General features: G+C 44.7%; 1 protein-coding gene across 4 annotated transcripts in view; it reads left to right on the plus strand.

Annotated features, from left to right (window-relative positions):
- The first annotated feature begins 1,653 nt into the window (after positions 1-1,653).
- LOC146190547 (protein lin-9 homolog) overlaps positions 1,654-20,180 on the plus strand; it is a 57,293-nt gene continuing 38,766 nt past the window's right edge. Inside the window, exons 1-4 of one of the 4 annotated variants that reach the window (XM_084600944.1) lie at positions 1,654-1,739; positions 19,590-19,625; positions 19,793-19,839; positions 19,963-20,070. In XM_084600944.1, the coding sequence (XP_084457070.1) occupies positions 1,682-1,739; positions 19,590-19,625; positions 19,793-19,839; positions 19,963-20,070 (249 nt within the window). In that variant the 5' untranslated portion in view covers positions 1,654-1,681. Of the gene's footprint in view, positions 1,740-19,175; positions 19,434-19,589; positions 19,626-19,792; positions 19,840-19,962; positions 20,071-20,180 lie in introns of those variants that run through there. The other 3 variants (XM_084600945.1, XM_084600947.1, XM_084600946.1) reach the window with 3 other exon arrangements.

Genomic DNA, 20,180 nt, shown 5'->3' on the forward strand with positions numbered 1-20,180 from the left:
CAGTGTCACCATTAAGTGTCACGGTGTCACTAATAATAATAGTAAGCCATTGATTATTATTATTATTATTATTATTATTATTATTATTATTATTATTATTATTATTATTATTATTATTATTATTATTATTATTATTATTATTATTATTATTATTATCATTTGTATTAGTAGTAGTGACACCGGCGACGCTCTGAGGCTGCGTTCTTCAAGGAACTGTGATTTACAAGCCCACTTCAGCGCGTTTTCTATGTTTATCTCTGTGGCATGAGACCACAGTCTTTGATATTTGAGCGCGACCATATTAATGAAATCAGTAAGCGCGGATAATTTCTACATACCCGCCGCGGTGCTTCAGTGGTTAAGGCGCTCAACTACGGTGTCCAGGGACACGGGATTGAGTCCCAACCGCGGCGACTGCTTTTCAATGGAGGCAAAAAGCAAAGCGCCCGTGTCAATGAACGTTACGGAACCATAGGTGATCTAAATTTCCGGAATCCTCCGGTACGGTGTCTCTCAAAGCCTGAGTCAGTTTGGGACGTTAAACTCCATAAACCGAACCTAGTCCTGCATCATATTTCCATAAGTATCCCTGCGGCAAGAATAGACCAAGTTTTAGTGACTGAAAAATCATGTGACACAGACTCCGCCGTTAAGACTGTCTCGTGACAGTGTTGATTAATAGCTCCCGCCTGCGGCTTCCCTTGTTGATCCTCCTTCTCGTACGTGTAGTTTGATTCTCGCTAATTCCCTAATCCCTCATTTTCCGGCTCTAATACCTCAAGCACACCAACTAGCACGCAGTCATAAGCTTATACATTAATGTAAGACTACTGGACATCACTTTGATCAAGCCGTACAAACTTACTTTCGAAAGGTTCGATTCCCATCACATCCCTCATGACGTCACACAGTCCGTCAACCGGTTCTTCAGTGTCCAGCCACCTCACCCGCCAACCACCACCTTGCAGAGGCAGTCTCTTGATTTTTCGCTCACTATGCCAGCAACGCCAATTTTTCTTTAGAACGTGGTTTTAAACGCCGTCGAGTTAAAACGCGTTACACACGCAGGCGTGCCCCGCCGACAGGTTCGACCGCTGTCAACAGATGCTTCTCGGGCAACTCAGACAACCATATTTCTCCGCCACGTGCCTGGAGTGCACTGGCCCGCGCAATCAGCCTTTTTTTACAAAATGTAGCGCCCTCTGGGAGTGGTTGAAAATTCGCCTGCTACTGGTTTAAAACGTCCTTGGGCGAAGCAGCCGCCAGCGAAATGACGGTGTGTTTTCTTGACAGCTACCGCCATCTATCGCATCCGCCTGTCACGAATATCAATTATACATGGCCTGCGAGATCAGCTCCGGCTGCGCCGATCGCGGTGGCCAAGAATTGCGCATGCGCAGCTGGGGTTGGTGGTTTGTTTTCAATCAGGGGAGAGGCGCGCATGTGCAGAGGGGCCTTGTGAAAAAGGCAGATTCTGGATCACATTACGTGGCAGTGCCCCTCCCCCCCTCTCCCCTCGTTGATACATCGAGTAATCGGCCCCGTGTCGTAACCTTAGACAGGGCCAAATAAATGTGGTCTGCATTGACCGGAAAGACAACTGCCTTCCTGCTGGAGGCAGTCCACGTCTCCGCACAGCACAATGCGTCTACGTAGATCTTCAAAGTCCTCATCGTTACCAATGCCATCAGTCCAATCACTGTGCACCACATCTCCGTTGGTCTTGGGAGACGTTCCTGGTAAGTCGAAGCCCTGACCTATGGCAGCTCCTGGTGGACCAGGCGCAAGTCGTGTAGGAAGCGAGACCAGGGCCCTGTAATTAGGGTTCATCCCTAGAAGGTGGCGACGAAAGAAAAGGGATGGAGACTCTCGCCACCATCGTGCACCTCCCAACGAACCCGTCACCAGCGTTTCTTTCTTTTTTTATTATTGCGAAAGCAATACGAGCCTAGGTTACGAGCCTTCAGCGTAGCGCGGCGGTATCCACGTCTTACCCATCTGTCGCTGTGATGTCACACCCCACGTGACACTAGGGTGAGAGCTGGGCTACCAACTCAAGCGGTCGGCTTAGCGCGGCGGTAGCCACGTCTTACCCACGTGACACAAAATCGAGATATGGGCTCCCAACTCAAGCGGTCGGCGTGGCGTGGTCGGAGCCGCAGCTCAGTTGGCAGGAGCTGCCAACTTGGGTCTCTCGTTTCACATGGAACGGTTATGTCAGAATCAGCCTGCTGGGACTCTGGCATTCACGTTACCCCTATAGACCACTAAGGCACGTTCACACGGCTTGGTTAAAGCGGCGCTTTATATGTCGGCTGAGGAACAAGAAAAAGAGAAGAAGGACGCTCGGTCTCCCGAAGCTAAGGCTTTCACTCAATATTCGGTTCAGCAGCGTTGAACTCTTGTATTTTTTTTAGAAAAAGAACAGTAACATCTTTACCCTTTTGCTAGGATGGATTGCATTTCCAGTTTGACGGTTTCATGTCGGTGAAAGCAGAATTTCCGCTTTCGTGACCACTGTGAGGGAGATGAGGTTTGTGGACGCAGACGCACGCAGCGATGACTTCTGTGCGCTACGCTTCTTCACAAAGGCGTACCCTGTCATAAAACTACGCATCTGAAAAGAGTAGGGGCAGCCTTTGAGGGTTTGTTTGTGATGTTTTACAGTATTAATAGTTTCATATAATACAGCCCAATTATCTGTATAAGTACATATCCGTCCAGACAAACACTGCGAGTAGAAAAAAAAAAAAAACAGAAGAGTGCTAACAGCGTAAGAAGGCCTATTGCCGACTAAGCTCGCGAAAATGAACCTTTATATAACCGTCAATACTTCAGGGCGTGCATATAAGATCAAGTAGACTAATTCCACGTGCGTGCACGGTCAGTGAAAAATAAGGAAAATAATAATATATTCTCGAGGGACCCAGACATGTCTGCAACAAATTCTCTTGATGCTTATGAGGAGGGCATTTTTTTTTTTTCGCAGTAAATTATGCGCTGTCCCCGCATCATGTTAAAATGCTGAATAAATGTATGGCAAGCTTGCGTAAAAACAAAAAATGTAGAATCTTTTTCTCCTTTTTTTTTTTAAGATCAGTGATCGCAGCGCGTAAGAATTCTTATGACTCCTAGGGCGCCTAGAGGCACGACTAATAAGCCAATATAAAGGTATGCGCTGTAAGAACTGAAAGAAATAAAAAACAACTATTCCAACAATACACAACTATTCATGTGAAGAAAACTGCGAAATAATTAATTTCCTCAAGAAAGGAAAGCGGTAATACTCGAATAGAAAACCGATTGACTTATTTAATAGTACCGAAGACCTCGAAAGGAATCAGAATAAATAAGAATTAGTAATCTAGCGCTGCACCAACTAAGATTAATTAAGCCTCTTCTCTACCCGGCATCCGTCGCCTTGTAGGTAGGCAGTTACTTGACAGATAACTGTGTTGCGAGCACCCCTCCCCCTACGGCACGCACGCACGCAAACACACACACACAAAAGCAAGCAACGGATATGAAACACTCTAACTGCCGCAGTTTCCATCGCTGTCGTTCTTGAAATGAGGTGAAACCGGGACTAGCTCCATGTTTCCCAACCGACTGCGAATAGGACCGGTTTTAGTTCCCCAGAAGGAAAAGTGAGCAGCCGTCTGCCCGTCCATGAAGAAAGAGCAACTATAATACTCGGCAACGCGTCCTCTTCGCCGCACCGCCAGCCAAAATAAGAAATAAGCTCCTGACGAATTTCCTGGGATGTAATTGCGAGGCCCACACTAGACATTGGTTGCCAATGTTCCCTTAGAGCTGGAAATGAGAAATCCTACACTCTCTCGCGTCTATAGAGATTCTTTGTAGTTTGAGGAGCCCTCCATGACAGGGCGTCGTGTAGGTCGGCAGGCATGAGGCGGTTTCAAGTTCTTGTTTTATGATGTTCAAGAAAATGTATCGCCGATTGTTTAAGATCTTGATCCACCTACTTGTGCGCCAGTCTAACGGGCGTTGTTATGTTTGCCACAAAATAAAAAAAACTTGGAAATTAAACGAGCGAGAAATCTGCTACCTCCCGCAGACAAATGAATCGAGTGGAAGTTCCGACATTGTAGATACAGGAATGTGGTTCAACCAAATGATAAAATACATCAGAGGACTAGCTTTGAGTGCAGATGTGGCTTTTTGCCCTTGTCGACCTTTGCCTTTCCGAGGAAACGCAAGTAAGAGTTAAGATGTGAAAATACACTTTACCGGGTTCGTATCAATTCATATGTTACACTGCAAAGATACTGGGCTGCTTTTGTGTATTTACCCCAGATTAGTGCGAAACCTGCAGCCCATACCACGCTTAGCTGGTGAAAATCAAATTTCATGCGGTTGCGCGAGCAAACACTGACATTGGTTTTGCCCCCCTTTTTTCAGCCTTGTTCAGCAGTAGTTGCGTTACCTGCTGCCGATATGGTCACAATCCCTGCAGTTCTCAAGTGGGGCTCCGGTATACTGTGTTTGAGTTTGATAACCAAGTAATATTCTAAAATACCGGAGGCTTTGTTTCTTAGTCTCCAGCCCAAAACTCTGAAAATCTGCGCCATTTGATAACACTCCCACCCAACCAGCAAAAATATTTGACTGTATTTAAACCCCAATAATTTTCTTGCCTACAAAAAGTACGACTGTATCGTCAGCTTATGCTGAAATTTGTACTTTTCATGACTACCACACAATCCCAGAAAATAAATTACTTGCAAGAACACGCCTGCGAAAATCAAGACTCGATATATAGGGCGTTTCATATTATACGACAAATATTTTCGTTCAGAACCTTTGAAAGATATTCTGGTACGGTCTCTTGAGATGGATTGTGCGTACCGTGAGGTGGACATTATACGCTTTATAGAACTGAAAAGGCAACGCTGGCGATTTTTTTTTTTTTTATATATTTGCAGTTCAAAAAATTTTTCAAATTTATACTCACCGCGATATTTCGACCTCCCCCGTCAAATTTTGTACCTGGACGTTGCGCAGTGTAATTTTAAAAATAAGCGCCCGCTGACGCGAACGCGGTTCATAATCGAGCGATTTCTATAAGCCATGCTGGCATGCATGGGGGAGCAGGAATCACACACGAAATAGAGCCAGTAACATTTAATCAGAGCTGGATGCCCCAGCTCACCCGACGGTCTTTAGGCCGCGTCTGGATGCCACTGCGGTGATCCAGTGCTTGAGGTGGGAGATGATGACCATAGCTGTAGGCAGCGCTGATGATGAAGGTTTACACGGCGAGCTCAATCTACGCGACGCCAGCACTAGCGAGCCGTCTTCGTATTTTCAGGCATTCGTCCCTCGGGAGGCGAGGCTGGGTCGACCTGCTCTAGCGCGTCTCTCGTTCCTCTCTGCCCCATCGTCCTTCTGCGGCTTTCCTTGTCACCTGGTCCTTTCTTCCCGTTCTCAGAAAACTCGCTGTCCTCGCAACAGCGTCCATGTAGCCGTCATTAGCACGCCGTCCCCGCAATCCAGCGCATCGTTCACAACCCTTCTTCGCCGCCGGTCTTCGGAAAAAAGATGGCAGAGCAGGCAAAATCGTGGAGAGGTCGATGGCTCCTGGCTCACCGCGCCACCCGAATCCCAAGTTTCGGCACAGGCAGCTGGCCATCACATTGCCCATCGAAGCCGCCCGCTGCATAAGGTGCGGCCGTCAGAGTGCTGAGTAGGGTGAAATCAGCAAAAAAGCTCGAATATATTTATCCGGATCCCTTCTCTCATAGCGTGAGCTTATTTGGAATGTTAAAGCTCATAACGAAGCCAAACATTTTCTCTTTATTAATGCGAAAGCGTTTATAGCTATGTCGGCGAGGTCGTGTTTGCGAAACGTGTGTACGGAACGGTCTTGTGTCGTTCTCATAAGAGTTCGGATCAAACGAGTGGTTGTAATCGAAAGAGGATGGTGTGTTGATTCTAAACACAAATTATGTCAATGTGATGATTAATGAATTAATTAGAGCCAAAAATGTGGAAGTAAAAATATTCAGACGTCGAAATAGCCATACGGCTAATCTCGACGTAAAAGGAATGTGACGCCACACCAACGGGTAGGTGGTGTGTTTCTGACTTATTGAGCCAAATAAATGCGTGATAGTAATCAGAAGAGTGTAATAAGTGTCAGTTAATCGAATAAAAAAATTCTGAGCGCTACAGAATCTGCACTGGAGAAATGCGTAAGCCTGAGCTTTACCCTCCTGAGCTCGAGATTCCGCGAGTGACAGATGCTGCGCCTATCCTTTCCTGTAAACCGGTTATAAATAAACTTCCGAGAGCACATTGAATCTACGAATGCGAAAGCCTTAGCGTTTCAGCTGCACAGTGCACATCACGTTTGTTGGTTGGTAACAACTTTTTTTTATAGTCCTGCAAAGCTTTCGCCGACGGGGGCTTAGAGGTGTTGCCTCGTCGTCGCCTCGCGGGCCTGCTGGAGGGCCCAGAGTCTCATTATTATTATCAACTAAATGCATCGTCATTATCATCGATACTCTCATCATTCTCATTATCACTAATTGCAGCGCCATTGTTATCACTATTATAAACTTCACGGTAGACAAGCAGAAGTATGATATGCTTGTCATACTCCCAGGCGCGGCGTAGTTGGTTAAAGCGCTCGGCTGAAGATCCGAGGCAGGGAAGTTTGATCCCCGGTTGAGACGGGGTTTTTACTTATTGATGATGTCATCATGGCGTCATTTGATTGCCACCTATAGCGTGACACAGTTGCACCTTACCTGTACTCACCTATGGGGCTGAAACGTGGAGGCTAACCAAGAAGGTTCTACTTAAGTTGAGGACAACCCAGAGGGCTATGGAACGAAAAATGGTAGGGGTAACATTAAGAGATAGGAAGTGTGCAGAGTGGGTCAGAGAAATAACTCAAGTTACCGACATTCTAGCGGAAATTAAGAAGAAGAAATGGACATGGGCAGGACATGGGCAGGACATGGGCAGGACATGGGCAGGACATGTAGTGCGAAGAGAGGATAACCGATGGTCGCTTAGGGCAACAAACTGGATTCCAAGGGAAGGAAAGCGTAGCAGGGGGCGGCAGAAAGTTAGGTGGGCGGATGAGATTAAGAAGTTTGCAGGGGTCAAGTGGATGCAGCTAGCACAGGACAGGGTTAATTGGAGAAATATGGGAGAGGCCTTCGCCCTGCAGTGGGTATAGTCAGTATGATGATGATGATGATGATGATGATGATGATGATGATGATGATGACAGCGTGACCGGATGGACGCCGACAGTATGAGCCATTAAAGGCTTTCGCCTTAAAACGCCAGCCAACTTTGATGCGTTCAACGGAACGCTGGTTGTGTTCGACAAAGGGCGCAATGTACAGTGTGCAAGCAGCAATGCTCAGCCTTTCGCATTTCCCCACTGTAGATTCTGCCGTACTCTCGAAATTTTGAGCAGTAGCCATATGACAATAATGCACCGCAGCCATTTTATCACGGCCTTTCCGTACAAGCCGAGCACTCAGTGCAGCTTGTCAAAATAATCGAACGTCGAAAATACGTGCACCTTATAGTTCGTTCAGTTGGCTTTCAAGCATTGCTAATTTATAAAATGGCATCTCAGCATGGGGTTCTGTCACCGAAATGATTTCAACGTGTATTTAACTATGTGTATTCGACGTCGTGCATTTGACGACGACACAAACAGCGCCTGTATTTGATGCATGAAAAGTGTAATGCAAACAATGCCATTTTATGACTATGCAACGCATGAAATTCAGTGCAGCGAACGTTGAAGTGTGTATTTTGGACGCACGGTACTTTTTAGCAACGTTGCTCGTTAAAGGAATTAAAACGAGGACATAACATTTGTTGCTGAAGGCTTTCAACTTTACAATATAATAGCATCGCTTAATATGCAAAATATAAAGGTTGATTAGTAAATGTGGTCCATTATTGGCCCAGTTATTAGGCTTTACAACGCACATAATGCTCGCCTTGTTCTACAACTCGAATTCATTCACTGCCCTTAATATCGCGTGTCTTATACGCCACGCGCATACTCTCCAAAAGGACGATGCGGCGACCTGACGTTTATGTTCAGCAAATAAAACTTCGTGCGAAACCTGGTAAAATTCTATGTCTACATCAATATATACGGATGAGTGCTATGGCACAACTCATGCAGTCGCAAAACTTCAGTATATATACACCTTGCTACTTGAATGTTAGTTGCACCTAAATCGACCTCATCTGCCCCAAAAATGATGAGCACTAAAAATACATTTTTTTTACGCTGTGCAACTATTTCCCTTGGTATTTTAACGCGATATCGTTAAGGGCCCCGGGTAGCGGAGAAGCCGGTGTGAACGTTGTGGTTATAACGCGAAAATCAGAAGAAAGTAAAGAATCAATAAAAATTCTGCGGAAATCCGCGCAGTCGAACACGTTCCTTCGTTGAGGATTCAGGTAGAACGAAAGGAAGAAGATGGTTTGCACGGTATAAAAAAAAGAAGAAAAGAAGAAGAAGAAAGAAGAACTGGGCATGCCCAGACGAAGACAAGTCCACTTGTCGAAACGTTGACTCATCTGCGACCTGAGGCGTACCCTATTTACCCTTGTTCGGTTCTTCTTTTTTATTCCTTCGCAGTGTGAGGCAAGCACGCAACCACTCCGCCACAGATTTTTTTTTCTTTATTGTCTGGCTTCGGCAGGGACCACAATACACAAAACCACTTACAGGGCACAATGAGCAATCATTAATACAACAATCAGCCAGGTGGGTTGTGGCGTCGTCATGCTAAAAAGTCTCTTAGGGTCACTAATGGCTCCAATCTTCCGAGCCACTCGGGAGCTTCAGGAGCAAGTTTCTGAATTTCAATATATCTATTCATGCCTTCCCGAAAATAGATCCGTGCTGGCCGTGCGTCAGGATCGCAATGGTATCCTGCCATTCTCGAGCGCCAAATACAGTGGAGGGTCATTAGCATAATAAGGTCAAATGGCACCCCATCCTCATTCTCTGCTGGCAAGTACCTAATACCATGCGAGTCTAATGGAAATACCTTTTTTAAAGTCCTTTGTAAAATATCCCACAGATTAATGGTGGACATAATGTATGTATTGCCTTATGACTTTCAGCTAACGTTTAGGCGCGTCATTAGAAAGAAACTAATTACGAAAGTAATAGTTAAGCGAGTAGCAAAAAAAATTATTTGTGGTTTAACTCTGGTTTACCCTAGTTGAATTGCGATAGCAACGGCGGAAGCTAATTTTGCCTGCTACATTATTCCCCAATCACGCCCTATCAGTGTAAGGTGCTACATTATTGGTAAACTTAAGCTCATCCTTTAAGAGTATGACGTGAGAGCGTATGTTAATTACCAGCCTTCTTCTCCTTCTTCTTCTTCTTCTTCTTCTTCTTCTTCTTCTTCTTCTTCTTCTTCTTCTTCTTCTTCTTCAATTCTTCTTCTTCTCCTCTTCCTCGGTTGTTCAAAGCCAAGTGCGGCCTCTGCCGGGACTACGCGACGGCTCGAAACCTTGTGCAGATTGCTATCGCAATAATAACATTTCTGATTTGCTTACCTGTGATGCGGCGCTCACTGGAAAATTCATTCGATCGTACGGCGATGCCGCAACAGACGGCGTGAGCCGCAGTCCAATTCAAAGCTGCATACAAATCCGTCCATCATCTTCGAGGCATTGGGGTTTAAGCGTTTAAGGACAGCGGAGAAAAAACAGACTGCAGAATTTAGGTGGGAAGAAATAACCAAACGGAGGTCATCTGATTGGTGGTTAAAATCAAGGCAGGTGTGAAATTTCACCGTGCACTAAATGCAACAAAAAAAATACAGAAATGGTGTATGAGAAATATGTCGTTGTGAGGCTGAAGAGCAGGAGAAGGCAATGCGAACGGGGCCCGACAACTCTATCGCGTCGAACTCTAAAGGCGAAGCTTAAGCGTCCTCCAAATTTTATAATCTACGTTAGTCAAGCTGATTGGGCCGCAAGCCGAGAATTTTTCCAGCGTTGTACTATAATCAGCCTTGGGTATATGTATTGTGCGTGACCACGATAAAAATGAGGCAGAATATTGCGATCGTATTCTTATCTAAGGACCTGTCATAACGCCGGTCCTATTTTATGTTTAAACGTTTTGAAAATAATCCAGAGACCGTCAGGGCCTGACAACTTTCCATCGGCCAACTCATCAACAGACTTATTTTACAGTAGCTTTAGTTTAATATCATAGTTTAACTTCGATAATAATGAAAGTAAGTCACCGTAGAACTTCTTCAAAGCAGCCATATGGGCTGAAAACATGCTTCTGTAATAATCACACGCATCTTTTTTTTTTTTTTTTGCGTCTGTAAATGCGAAGTTGTCGTCCTTCCTCCACATTCGATCTCACTGATATGACTTTGACAAGCATACATTTTAATCTGTAGTAATAAGAGCCCTTTTCAGGTGTTACGCGAAGCAACAGCTTCTTCGCCCAAGCTCGTATGAGCGTGCCTTGAAAGCACTCCTTTGTCATCATTTCTAGCTCAGACTTCGCAGTACCCACGTCTTCGCTACATACTCCCGGGACCTAGAATTCATCTTACAGGGCTCGGGAGTTTTCTTCTAGACGACGCTGATGCAGTCTCTCGTTAATTTTTTTCTTTTGTTTTTTGTTTTTGTTTTTCTCGAGATTCCATTTGTTATTTCAAATACTTTCATCTTTAGAACCTCTTCTAAACGTTCCCATTTGACTTCCGAGTTCTGTTTCTGCATCAATTTTTATTTCTCCTAAGGTGCCATACACAAGCTTCATAAAAATCTCATCGCCCAAGAGCTGGTCATATAGTTTCCAAAGGAGCCGGCTAAAGTCTGCTTTCCTCTGCTTTCTCTTCCCAAGACTCACAGAAACTAAGCAATGGTGAATGAAGGACACGAAAATACCATCGTAATCTCGACATATGCTCAAACGTTATAATGAAAGAGTTTTAAAACCAGTCACGCTCACATAAAGCATTCAGGCCGAAGTCTCTGAGTATTTACTCGTATTTGGGAGAAGCAAATGCTATTTTTTTTTTCTAGCCAGGCAAGAACTTTCCATGATAACACAGTTCCTGGAAGCAAGTGACGACTTAGTCAGGGCTTAGATAACAAGGGACATACTGACGCAATTTATCTGAACTTTTCTAGGGCCTACGGCATATAGTGTGTCATCCTGACCTTACTGAAAAACAAAAGAAAGTTATATGAATCAATATAATGGAGTTAACTGGCTCAGTGCTTTCTAGTCAAATAGAGCCCAGTATGTAGAGAATAAAGGTTGTAGGTCAGGTTAACTTCCGGTATCCTTCAAGGATCATTGCTGGGACCAGTTTCACTTTTAATCTACATTGACAACAACCGTACTAATATTGATAGATATGTTACTGTTCAACTTTTAGTCGATGAGTTTACCTTTTCGAGAAATAAGGGACAAAGAAGATAACAAGAGATCGCAGGACGATCTTGATCTGAGCTAGTTGGTTCATATCGAAAGGAGGAACTACAGCCTAACAGAAAGATACGCACAAGGAAGACAACATAACACGAGACTGACTAACAAATGATATTTGATCAAGGGGGAAGAAGAATATAAAGGCGAAGGACCCCTCACTCCCTCTCCCTTTCGCCTCTATATTCTTCTGCGCTCTTGATTAAAGATTAGTTGTTAGTCAGCTTCGTGTCCTGTTGTCTTCCTTGAGCGTGTTTTTCTGTTGGGCTGTTGTTCCCTCTTTCGATATCACAAGAGAGAAGATAATTTTATGAAAAGAGCGATGGAAAGGGTCACTCGGCAGTATGATGGCCCTCGCCTGCTACTCTACAACTGGGTAAGGAGGAAAGATAAAGTCAAAGGCGAGTCAGTGTGCGAATGGAAGTTAATGATGACATGGTACAATGAATCGGTCTTAACTAAAAAAGGAGACCAAGCACACACTGGATTGCACTCGTATCGCACTGATTTGACGTGACACATATATATAACAGGCGTCCTCCACATACACTATACTTGTTAAGAGGCACCTTATCTACAATTAAAACTGTGTGTGACAGATATAACAGATATGAAATAAAGAAGGATGAGAGAAAACTGGCCACATCACACATCAAGCTACGTCAGGCATCGCATCAGCCATTGCTGGCGGTCAAGGTCATCGTTGTGCGGAATTGCCTCCCACTGCATAGCCGAGTGATTTGGGATGGAGTCGATTATAAGGTTTAATTGGCGAGCCACCCAATTTTAAGTAAGTTACTAGCTACCTCTCTCGTGCGGCCACTGCAGAAGTGTGGGGTACCACTGGTGTAGCCTAGCTGGTATTCCCACTTCGAGTTATTGATCACTTCGCTATCGCCCTACCATCTGATCTGCTGACTATCCTGGTTAGCTCCTTTGGTAGAGCGACTGCCCCGGAAAGGCGCTGGTCCCAGGTTCGATCCCTGGATCGGGATGAATTTTTCTAAGTACGAAGATTCTGAGAAAACTACAGTTTTCTTTTGTAGCCATATGGCTGCGCTTGGGTGGATGCCCATGAGTAATTATTCTCTTGTTAACAGATGTATTACTGGATTATAGTAACATCTGCGAAGAAAAAAAAGGCAGTACAAGGCAGGTATGTACAATACCAGAACTCGATCGTGCGACACTGCAATGTGACCCTAGCACACATGTAACCTAGCTAGCTCGTATTACACCAGCTAGCTACACCACCACTGCTTTTTTTTTTTTTTCGGAAATGTTGCTATAGTCTTAATTGTAATACATTTCTTCAGGTGGTGGGACAACCTCTTAATTATAACGCTCGTCTTAGTGAGTTCAATTCTTTAGGAAAAAAATATTTAGTAGGTGCGACACATGCACTTCCCTAAAGTATTCTCTGCAGACAGCAATATTTGCTTCTTAGGGAGACTTAATATTCCTAATGTTAAGGTCTGCCATTCCAGCATACGTTTTCAAGCAAAGACCGAAAACGTTTTCAGGCTCGCTGGAGTGTTCAACTTACATTTAAAAAAATAGTCTCACGAAATACTCTATTATATCCGGAGATTCAGAACCTAGCCCACTTGTAACGCCTGTGTGTCCGCTTCTAGTGTTTCCTATTAAAAAAAAAAAAAGGAAAGAAAAGAAAAGAAAAACGTCGGAGCGGAGTAGATCCGAACACAGATATTTTTCCGAAACGTCTCGGGTATTTTTTAATGTAGTATTTGGTACCCCGAAAATATGCTATATTTGCTCCAACTATTTAGAGATGTTTCAAGAAAAGCCACGAAAGACATCTAAAAAAGCCAGAATAACAGAGGACTAGACGGGAAACAAGGCTTAATTAGCATTCTACCAAGAGATAGTGGCTCTCCAGTTCAAAGTCGATCCGACCCGCGTGCCAGCCTAATATTTGTAACGGCTAGACCGTTCAGGGCAGGCTCATGCATACCTCCATATACATCTGACTTGAGAGCAATAAACGTTCTTCACAACCACCGCATGCTTTCTGCAATATACTCTGGCGGTGTGCACTTGTACACCTTAAACTTTGTAACTCTCCAAAATAACGACCTTACAATTTTCAGCCTCAAAAGTCCGTTTTCATAAAGTACAAAAATGTTTACCCTTTCAGTTCTGTGCATTTTCACTTCTGTTTATAACCCACAGCGGTGGTTATAAATAAACGTCTGTGCCCAAGGATGCAGGATCGAATCCCGGCCACGGCGGCTGCTTTATGATGGAGGCGAAAAGCACAGCGCCCATGTGCTGTGCAACGTCAGTGCACGTTAAAAAAAAAAAAAAAGAAAAAAGAAAAGAACAAGTGGTCAAAATTTCTGGAGCCCTTCACTACGAAGTCACTCATAGCCAAAGTCGCTTTGGTATGTTAAACCTCATAAACCAAAACAACGTATTCAGATATGTGGCGCAAACACAAACACAGGAGAAGATACACACCACACGCGTGTGTTGTGCATCTTCTCCTGTGTTTGTGTTTGTTTGCGCCACATATCTGAATACGATGATGCACCAACTAGCCCCTCAAGCCGTTATTTTGAGAAACCAAACCAAACCAACACATTTTTCTACTCGACCTTGTGAGAAGCAGCGGGCTTTGTCATTCTGCAGTTTTTGAAGTAGTCAGGAGCGGAAACAACTTTAATATCTGCTCTTTTTACAATCCTTTCCTGTCGACGTCACAATCTGTGAATCCATCGTTATATTCTGCTTTCTAACAGGAGCCTGGAAAGCACTATAGGCTGTTTTTCCGACCTACGTTGTAGGAGGGTTTCAGCTACGCTGACCAGAACATATGCAGGTAATTTGTAATTAGTAAAGTCGTAATTTATAATGGAAAGCTTTCTGAAAGCGGTGCAAACACACGTGCCACCCGCAGTCGAACGGGTCGGCCAAGCAAATTACAAAGACAGCACTACTTAAGCTGTTGGTGGATTACAGCTTAAAAGGCCCAGTACAAGAACCTTGCAGCACAGAATAGAACTTCCTCTTCTGTTATCGAGCACAACTCACCTTCACCGGAAAGACACCGTACGAACCAAACTTAGGTATCGAGACCAAAAGTTACAAGTACAATGACAGAGAAAAGCGATCGAGTGAAACAGGCAGCGCAGAGCGAAGCCGCCATCTTTTGCTACTGGTGACAGCGTGCTGGTGTGTTCTGTGCGTGGTGATTCGGGGAAGTGGCGTCCTGGAAAAGCTATGTGTGCAAAGTCCTCAACTACGTTTTTTTTTTTTTTTTTTTAATGGAAACAAAGGGCTTGTGGTGCATGCAGATCATTTGCGAATTGCTGTCCTTAACGATGAAAAACTAACATGGAATTGTGCCCGCCACACGCATACGAGATAGTCTCTTCAATGCTGTCTTCGGTGCGGCCAGAGCCTTGGGATGGACCAAGCCCTCCAGATCAGTTACCATCTGATAATGAACCAATTCTGACAAGAAAGAGTAAACGGGAAAGGCGACCTCCTGAGAGTTGAGGCTATGACCGATTTTCACCCCGGAGAGGCAATTTTCGTCATTATCTGGAATGTGACACATGGGTTCACTGCTGTGCGATAAGGTGATATCACTATCACTTGTTTCTGCACATGTGTTAGTGTAGCTGGGTATGCGCTTGCCATGTGCTGTACGGGGATCGTTGCTGGTAGACAGCGCAGATATAAAAATGTCATTGCTTGAAGCCTGCGCCTGCTTACTGTGGATACATATATCAGAGCTGATACATATTATTTTTCACAGATGCTCAATACAAGTGTATCGAAGGTAAAGTTCAGAAGTTCTAAAAAGCCACTGCTCGACTTTAGGGAAGAATTCTGGAGAGCTACAATTTCAACCATTTCGATGCGGTCTTAGAAAAAGCACGCTAGATTATAAAAGCGAATAAAGCAGGTCCTCTATATCTACGGAAAAGTTTCTAAGGGTCTTTTGGGTTCACGACTTGTCAAGCTGCCCAAGAGGCAGCTTTTACTGTAGGCATCCTGCCACCATGTACTTTGTGGTGGCGAAATAAAGTTAATGTTCTGTATTCCAAAATGATGTCGGAGGTTACCTGGAATGGCTCATCAATGTCTAAAAGGCCTAGCTTTTTTTTAAACAAATAAGGCAACTGAATTTTTCCCCGTGTTTCTTCCCGAGACGTTCGGACGCTAAAAACAAACAAAAAAAAAAATGAAGAAGAAGATCTCTAAACAATTCCACGTTCTTGGTTTTAAGCCTTTAACAACCCTCCATCCTCGTCTGGGTGTGCTTAAAATTATATGTTATAATGTGCCAATAAACCCAAATTTCCATGTTGGTTACATCGAAGCAGCACGCAGCCCTAAGCATTATCCCCCTAAACACCGTTACGCGTATCTGGAAGAGCACGCACTGACACTCCTTTTGCCATTAAAATATAAATTTCTCTCTAGAATAGCACAGATTCTCATGTGCGAAAAGTACATGTTAAAAACCTAGCGCAGTCGGCTTCGTCTCGATAGAAGCAGGCAGAAATCGTCTGCTTGTTCCCAGTTTTTCTCTTGTTCTTTTTCATGGTGGCAGCATTACCTCTATAGTACCGCTTCGCGGTCGGAAGCGGAATCGTTTATTAGAGAGCAGTACTGCGTACGTAATTAGTTTATGCAAGGTACACTTGCGTACGCAGGCAACCTGCGTGCTGTTGCGTCATGCGTGCGTCATGCACAACTCGGGTGTAGGTAAAAACGCCCCCGGAAAAAAAGGTAACCGGAAGATACGGCTCCGGAAAAAATGTTCCCGGAAGAAACGGCCCCTGAAGAAACGGCATTGTCCCGAAGGCAAAAGTTGGCCCTAAGAACGATTTCTTCCGGAAATCACATGGAAAAACACACACACACACACACACACACACACACACACACACACACACACACACACACACACACACACACACACACACACACACACACACACACACACACACACACACACACACACACACACACACACATTTTATACCATTCTTTCTTGGCTTGAGTGAGTGAAAAACTTTATTAAGTATATTTAAGGGAGGGGGATGTGTAGGTGGGGTCCCTAGTCCGGGACTCCAGCGGCTGCCGCTGCTACCCGCGCACGTGTCAAGAGGGCCCGTTGGGCCTCTAGTCCAGAGCTGGATAGGGCAACCTCCCACCCCTCAATTGCTGGCACTGCATTCGGATCATCTGGAGGATTGTGTGGGCAGGTCCACACCATGTGGTGCAGGCCTGCCTTTTCCCCGCAATATTTGCATTTGGGGTCGCAGAACCCGGGGTGTATTGTGTTTAAACAGGCTGGTGTGTTATATGTACCTGTCTGTAGGCGTCGCCATCTAACTTCCTCCGCTTTGTAGAGCCCCTTGGCTGGGGGTGGATATTTTGGATCATCGTTTGAAACCTGCGCCCACTGGGGTCCGAGATGTTTACAAGCACTGCGGAAATGCATATTGGAAGAGCCATATGTGACTCTTTTACGTTGAGTGGAATTCCTAGCTCCGCAGCTCGTCAAGCTTTAATTAAGACAGGGGTAATCCGCTTGGCATCGGTGGCGATATCTTGTGCTGTTTGCAACGACCTTCCACCGCCTCTCCTTCTGTTGTGACAGAGTTGGGGGAAACAGCACCAAGTGGCGCCTCCGGTGCCAGCGTTGGGGCAGCGGCTTGTCTTGCTTCGCCGCCGCCGAATGCGATAAGAACATCTTCTTCTGATTGAATCAAGCAAGAACCCCAAACAAACTTGGTATTTAAAACTACTGACGACAAAATGTCATTTCTGTGCGAAATTTGAGCTGAGGAAGGTTCCGCGGTTTAGCTGGGAGAAGTATTTCACAGCGCGGCTGTAATTGTGGAACGCGCGGTATGAACTGCTTCTCAAATGTCATTCGCACACAATGATCGGTGAGTTGTACCTATCGTTAGCCTATTGGAGGGCATTCGCATTTCTGAAACTATTCGTGATAGTGCTGTACAAAAGCATTGAAAAATTAGGTCTCTTAAATCCGCATTTTTAAGCCGGCTATGCATATTCTTTTTTTTTTTTTATGTGTGCCATAAAGCACTGGGCTTGTACCGAACTGCGCTGTAATATGAAACAGACGAAAATAAAGCAGAAAGAAATCAATGCGTCCAATCGGGACGACCAGTGCGATTGAATTGGTTCTGCCAATCCCAAATGGTCCAATTGTGAAGCGCAATGAATTTCTTTATTCCCAATTGGGAGTCACGAAACCAATTGAGCTTCCGAATTCGGAGTGAAAACCAATTGGACTTCCAACTGGGCTTCCCATTGGTTCAAATTGGTCCAAAGAGAACATTCCCAATTGGGAAATCAGTGATATCCTTGACTGAGATATGCACATATATACTAACTTCTATAAAAGACAACATTGAAAATTTAAGTTCTTATATCTAGTGTATGCTGCTAATCTTATTAATTGATATTATCGTGTCCACTGTAAGCGCAGGTATAATTACATAAGTTAACTCTGAATAACAGAGATGTGTCACTGGTCCCAGCATGTTCCAGCAGTAATTGTGGATATATACACTGAATCTGTTAGTCCCGTGTGTGTGATGCATGCTTGTCTCATGATTTCTGTAAAAATTTATTTCAATCCACTTGTATAAAAGTCTGCTCCCCTGTAACTCCCCGGCAGAAAACATTGAAATGGCATCTCCATTCCTTTTTTCAGCTATGTTAGTTCAAACCATTTGGGCTCAATATGGGTATGCCATTTGAGTTCTGTTGGCGAACCATTTGGTTTTCATGGGTGACTAATTATTTCTCAATGGAAGCAATAATCCATATCAAATGGTCCGGCTCAATGAGTGTCGAAAACACAATTGGTTTTTGACCAATTCATATCAGTTGGAAAATTCCCAATTGGACTCATTGATTTTTTTTTTTCTTTTGACTGGGATCGTTACTGGCACGCACTTTATACTTTCACTGCCAGATAATCAAATCTACTTTAGCGGTCGTGTCTAGTGCCAGTAAACACGAACGTTGCGAGCTGAAATTGAGTTCAGCGGAAAATATGATGCAATCGCGACATATGTAGCAGATGACCTGCACCCGAGAGCACAGGGCGGAGAGCTGCAGCGCCACTTTGTCATCTGCATGATGCGGAGGCGCGTGCTTTGACCATTGCCGGTTGGCACACATACACATCCATGCACTGTACGCCACGCGCATGCGTTTTTGTACAGCAGATGATTTGGTGTGGCTGCAAAAACTTGGACGCTTACAACCCATCTGCTGACCCGTCGTAAGGCACACGAGCCGCAAACCATGCGCGAAGCCTCAGAAAGTTAGTACCAAGTTAAGTTTCTCATCTGCCTAGACACCATATATTACTGTATCTGCATAGTTGCGTAGCTCATACAGAGAAAGAGAGAGAGAGAGACTTTTATTGCTTTTATCGGCGTGAAATCATCACTGACACAGCGCTACAAACGTGGACGAAGAAGAAGACACTGTGTGTGTCCGGTGCTGTATACACCAGGGGCGCTGACTTGCAACTGATGGGATCCTTGCGCAGAAGCCCAAACGTTAAGCCGAGCATCGCAACAAATAAAAACTACACAACTTCCTTATCTTGTTGTCAAGCCGCCAAGCGCCAAACAAGCTTCAGTTTCGCTTTTGCATGCGTTGCCAGATTTACTTTCAATACGTGTGACCTGTGTGGTGGCGCTCCAGTAGCGCTTTTTAAATGCGTCGACATGGCGGACTCGCTTGAAAGTAGGAAATTTCCTCTGTGGTGTTTGTAGCAGTAATCGTAACCTTGCCGCGCCTCTGTAGCCGGTCAGTTTTGAGCAGGACAGACAAAGCAACATTTCCTTGTTGAAACTATTCCTCTGTAGTTGCATTTCTCGCGATTATCGGCTGGCGAAAAATAAATACTGATTGTGTAAGCCTAATCGGAGTCCCGCTGCAGGCATTTTGAATTCGCCTCGGGAGCATTTTGAAAATTTGGCGGAAAAATCGCTAGCTGTGTTCGAGTAGCAATGTTGTTCTCTGTTGCTTTGCAGCATGTTTTTATTCTGTTTTCTTCCTCTTTTCTCAGGTGAATCGGCAGCAGCGCTTCTGAGTATGAAAGATGGTACGTAGACGGATGTTTTGTATATGACGCCAAACAAGCAGCGTAGCTATGTAGACCCTCGCAAGCGCGCGATATTTGGAAGAATTGCGAATATGCTGGGTGGTGTAATGTACATTACAACGCGTTTTCAAGGTTCAGTCGCACATCATGTTCCTCTCTTCCTTTAGGTACTCTGAATAACAACACACAAAAGCAACTGGCAGTGCATACTAGGGTGAGTCGTGTTCTGGTGTGACCTTATTCCGCAGTAACCTCGGCGATTACAACATGCTCGCGCGGCATAGCATAGGTGCACGGAGTGTCGCATTGCCTAATCCCCGTTCGGCCCTCTATGCAGCCGCCACGCATTAGGAAGAGAAATCGGAGAATATTCAATGACTTCGAAGACACATCGTACACGTTATCAAGATCGTCGGCACGGAAATCGGCGCGCATCGCTTCGCCGGTGAGTTTGCGTTACCTTTGCTATTCTTTTTTTTTTCTCTCTCTCTCTCTCTGCCGCTCCAGTCCGTATTCGGAGCTTGACATGAGACTCTAATTCTCATCTTCTTTCAC

Source organism: Amblyomma maculatum, chromosome 4, assembly GCF_055883805.1.
Source record: "Amblyomma maculatum isolate TAMU_Amacu chromosome 4, ASM5588380v1, whole genome shotgun sequence".
Taxonomy (NCBI): domain Eukaryota; kingdom Metazoa; phylum Arthropoda; class Arachnida; order Ixodida; family Ixodidae; genus Amblyomma; species Amblyomma maculatum.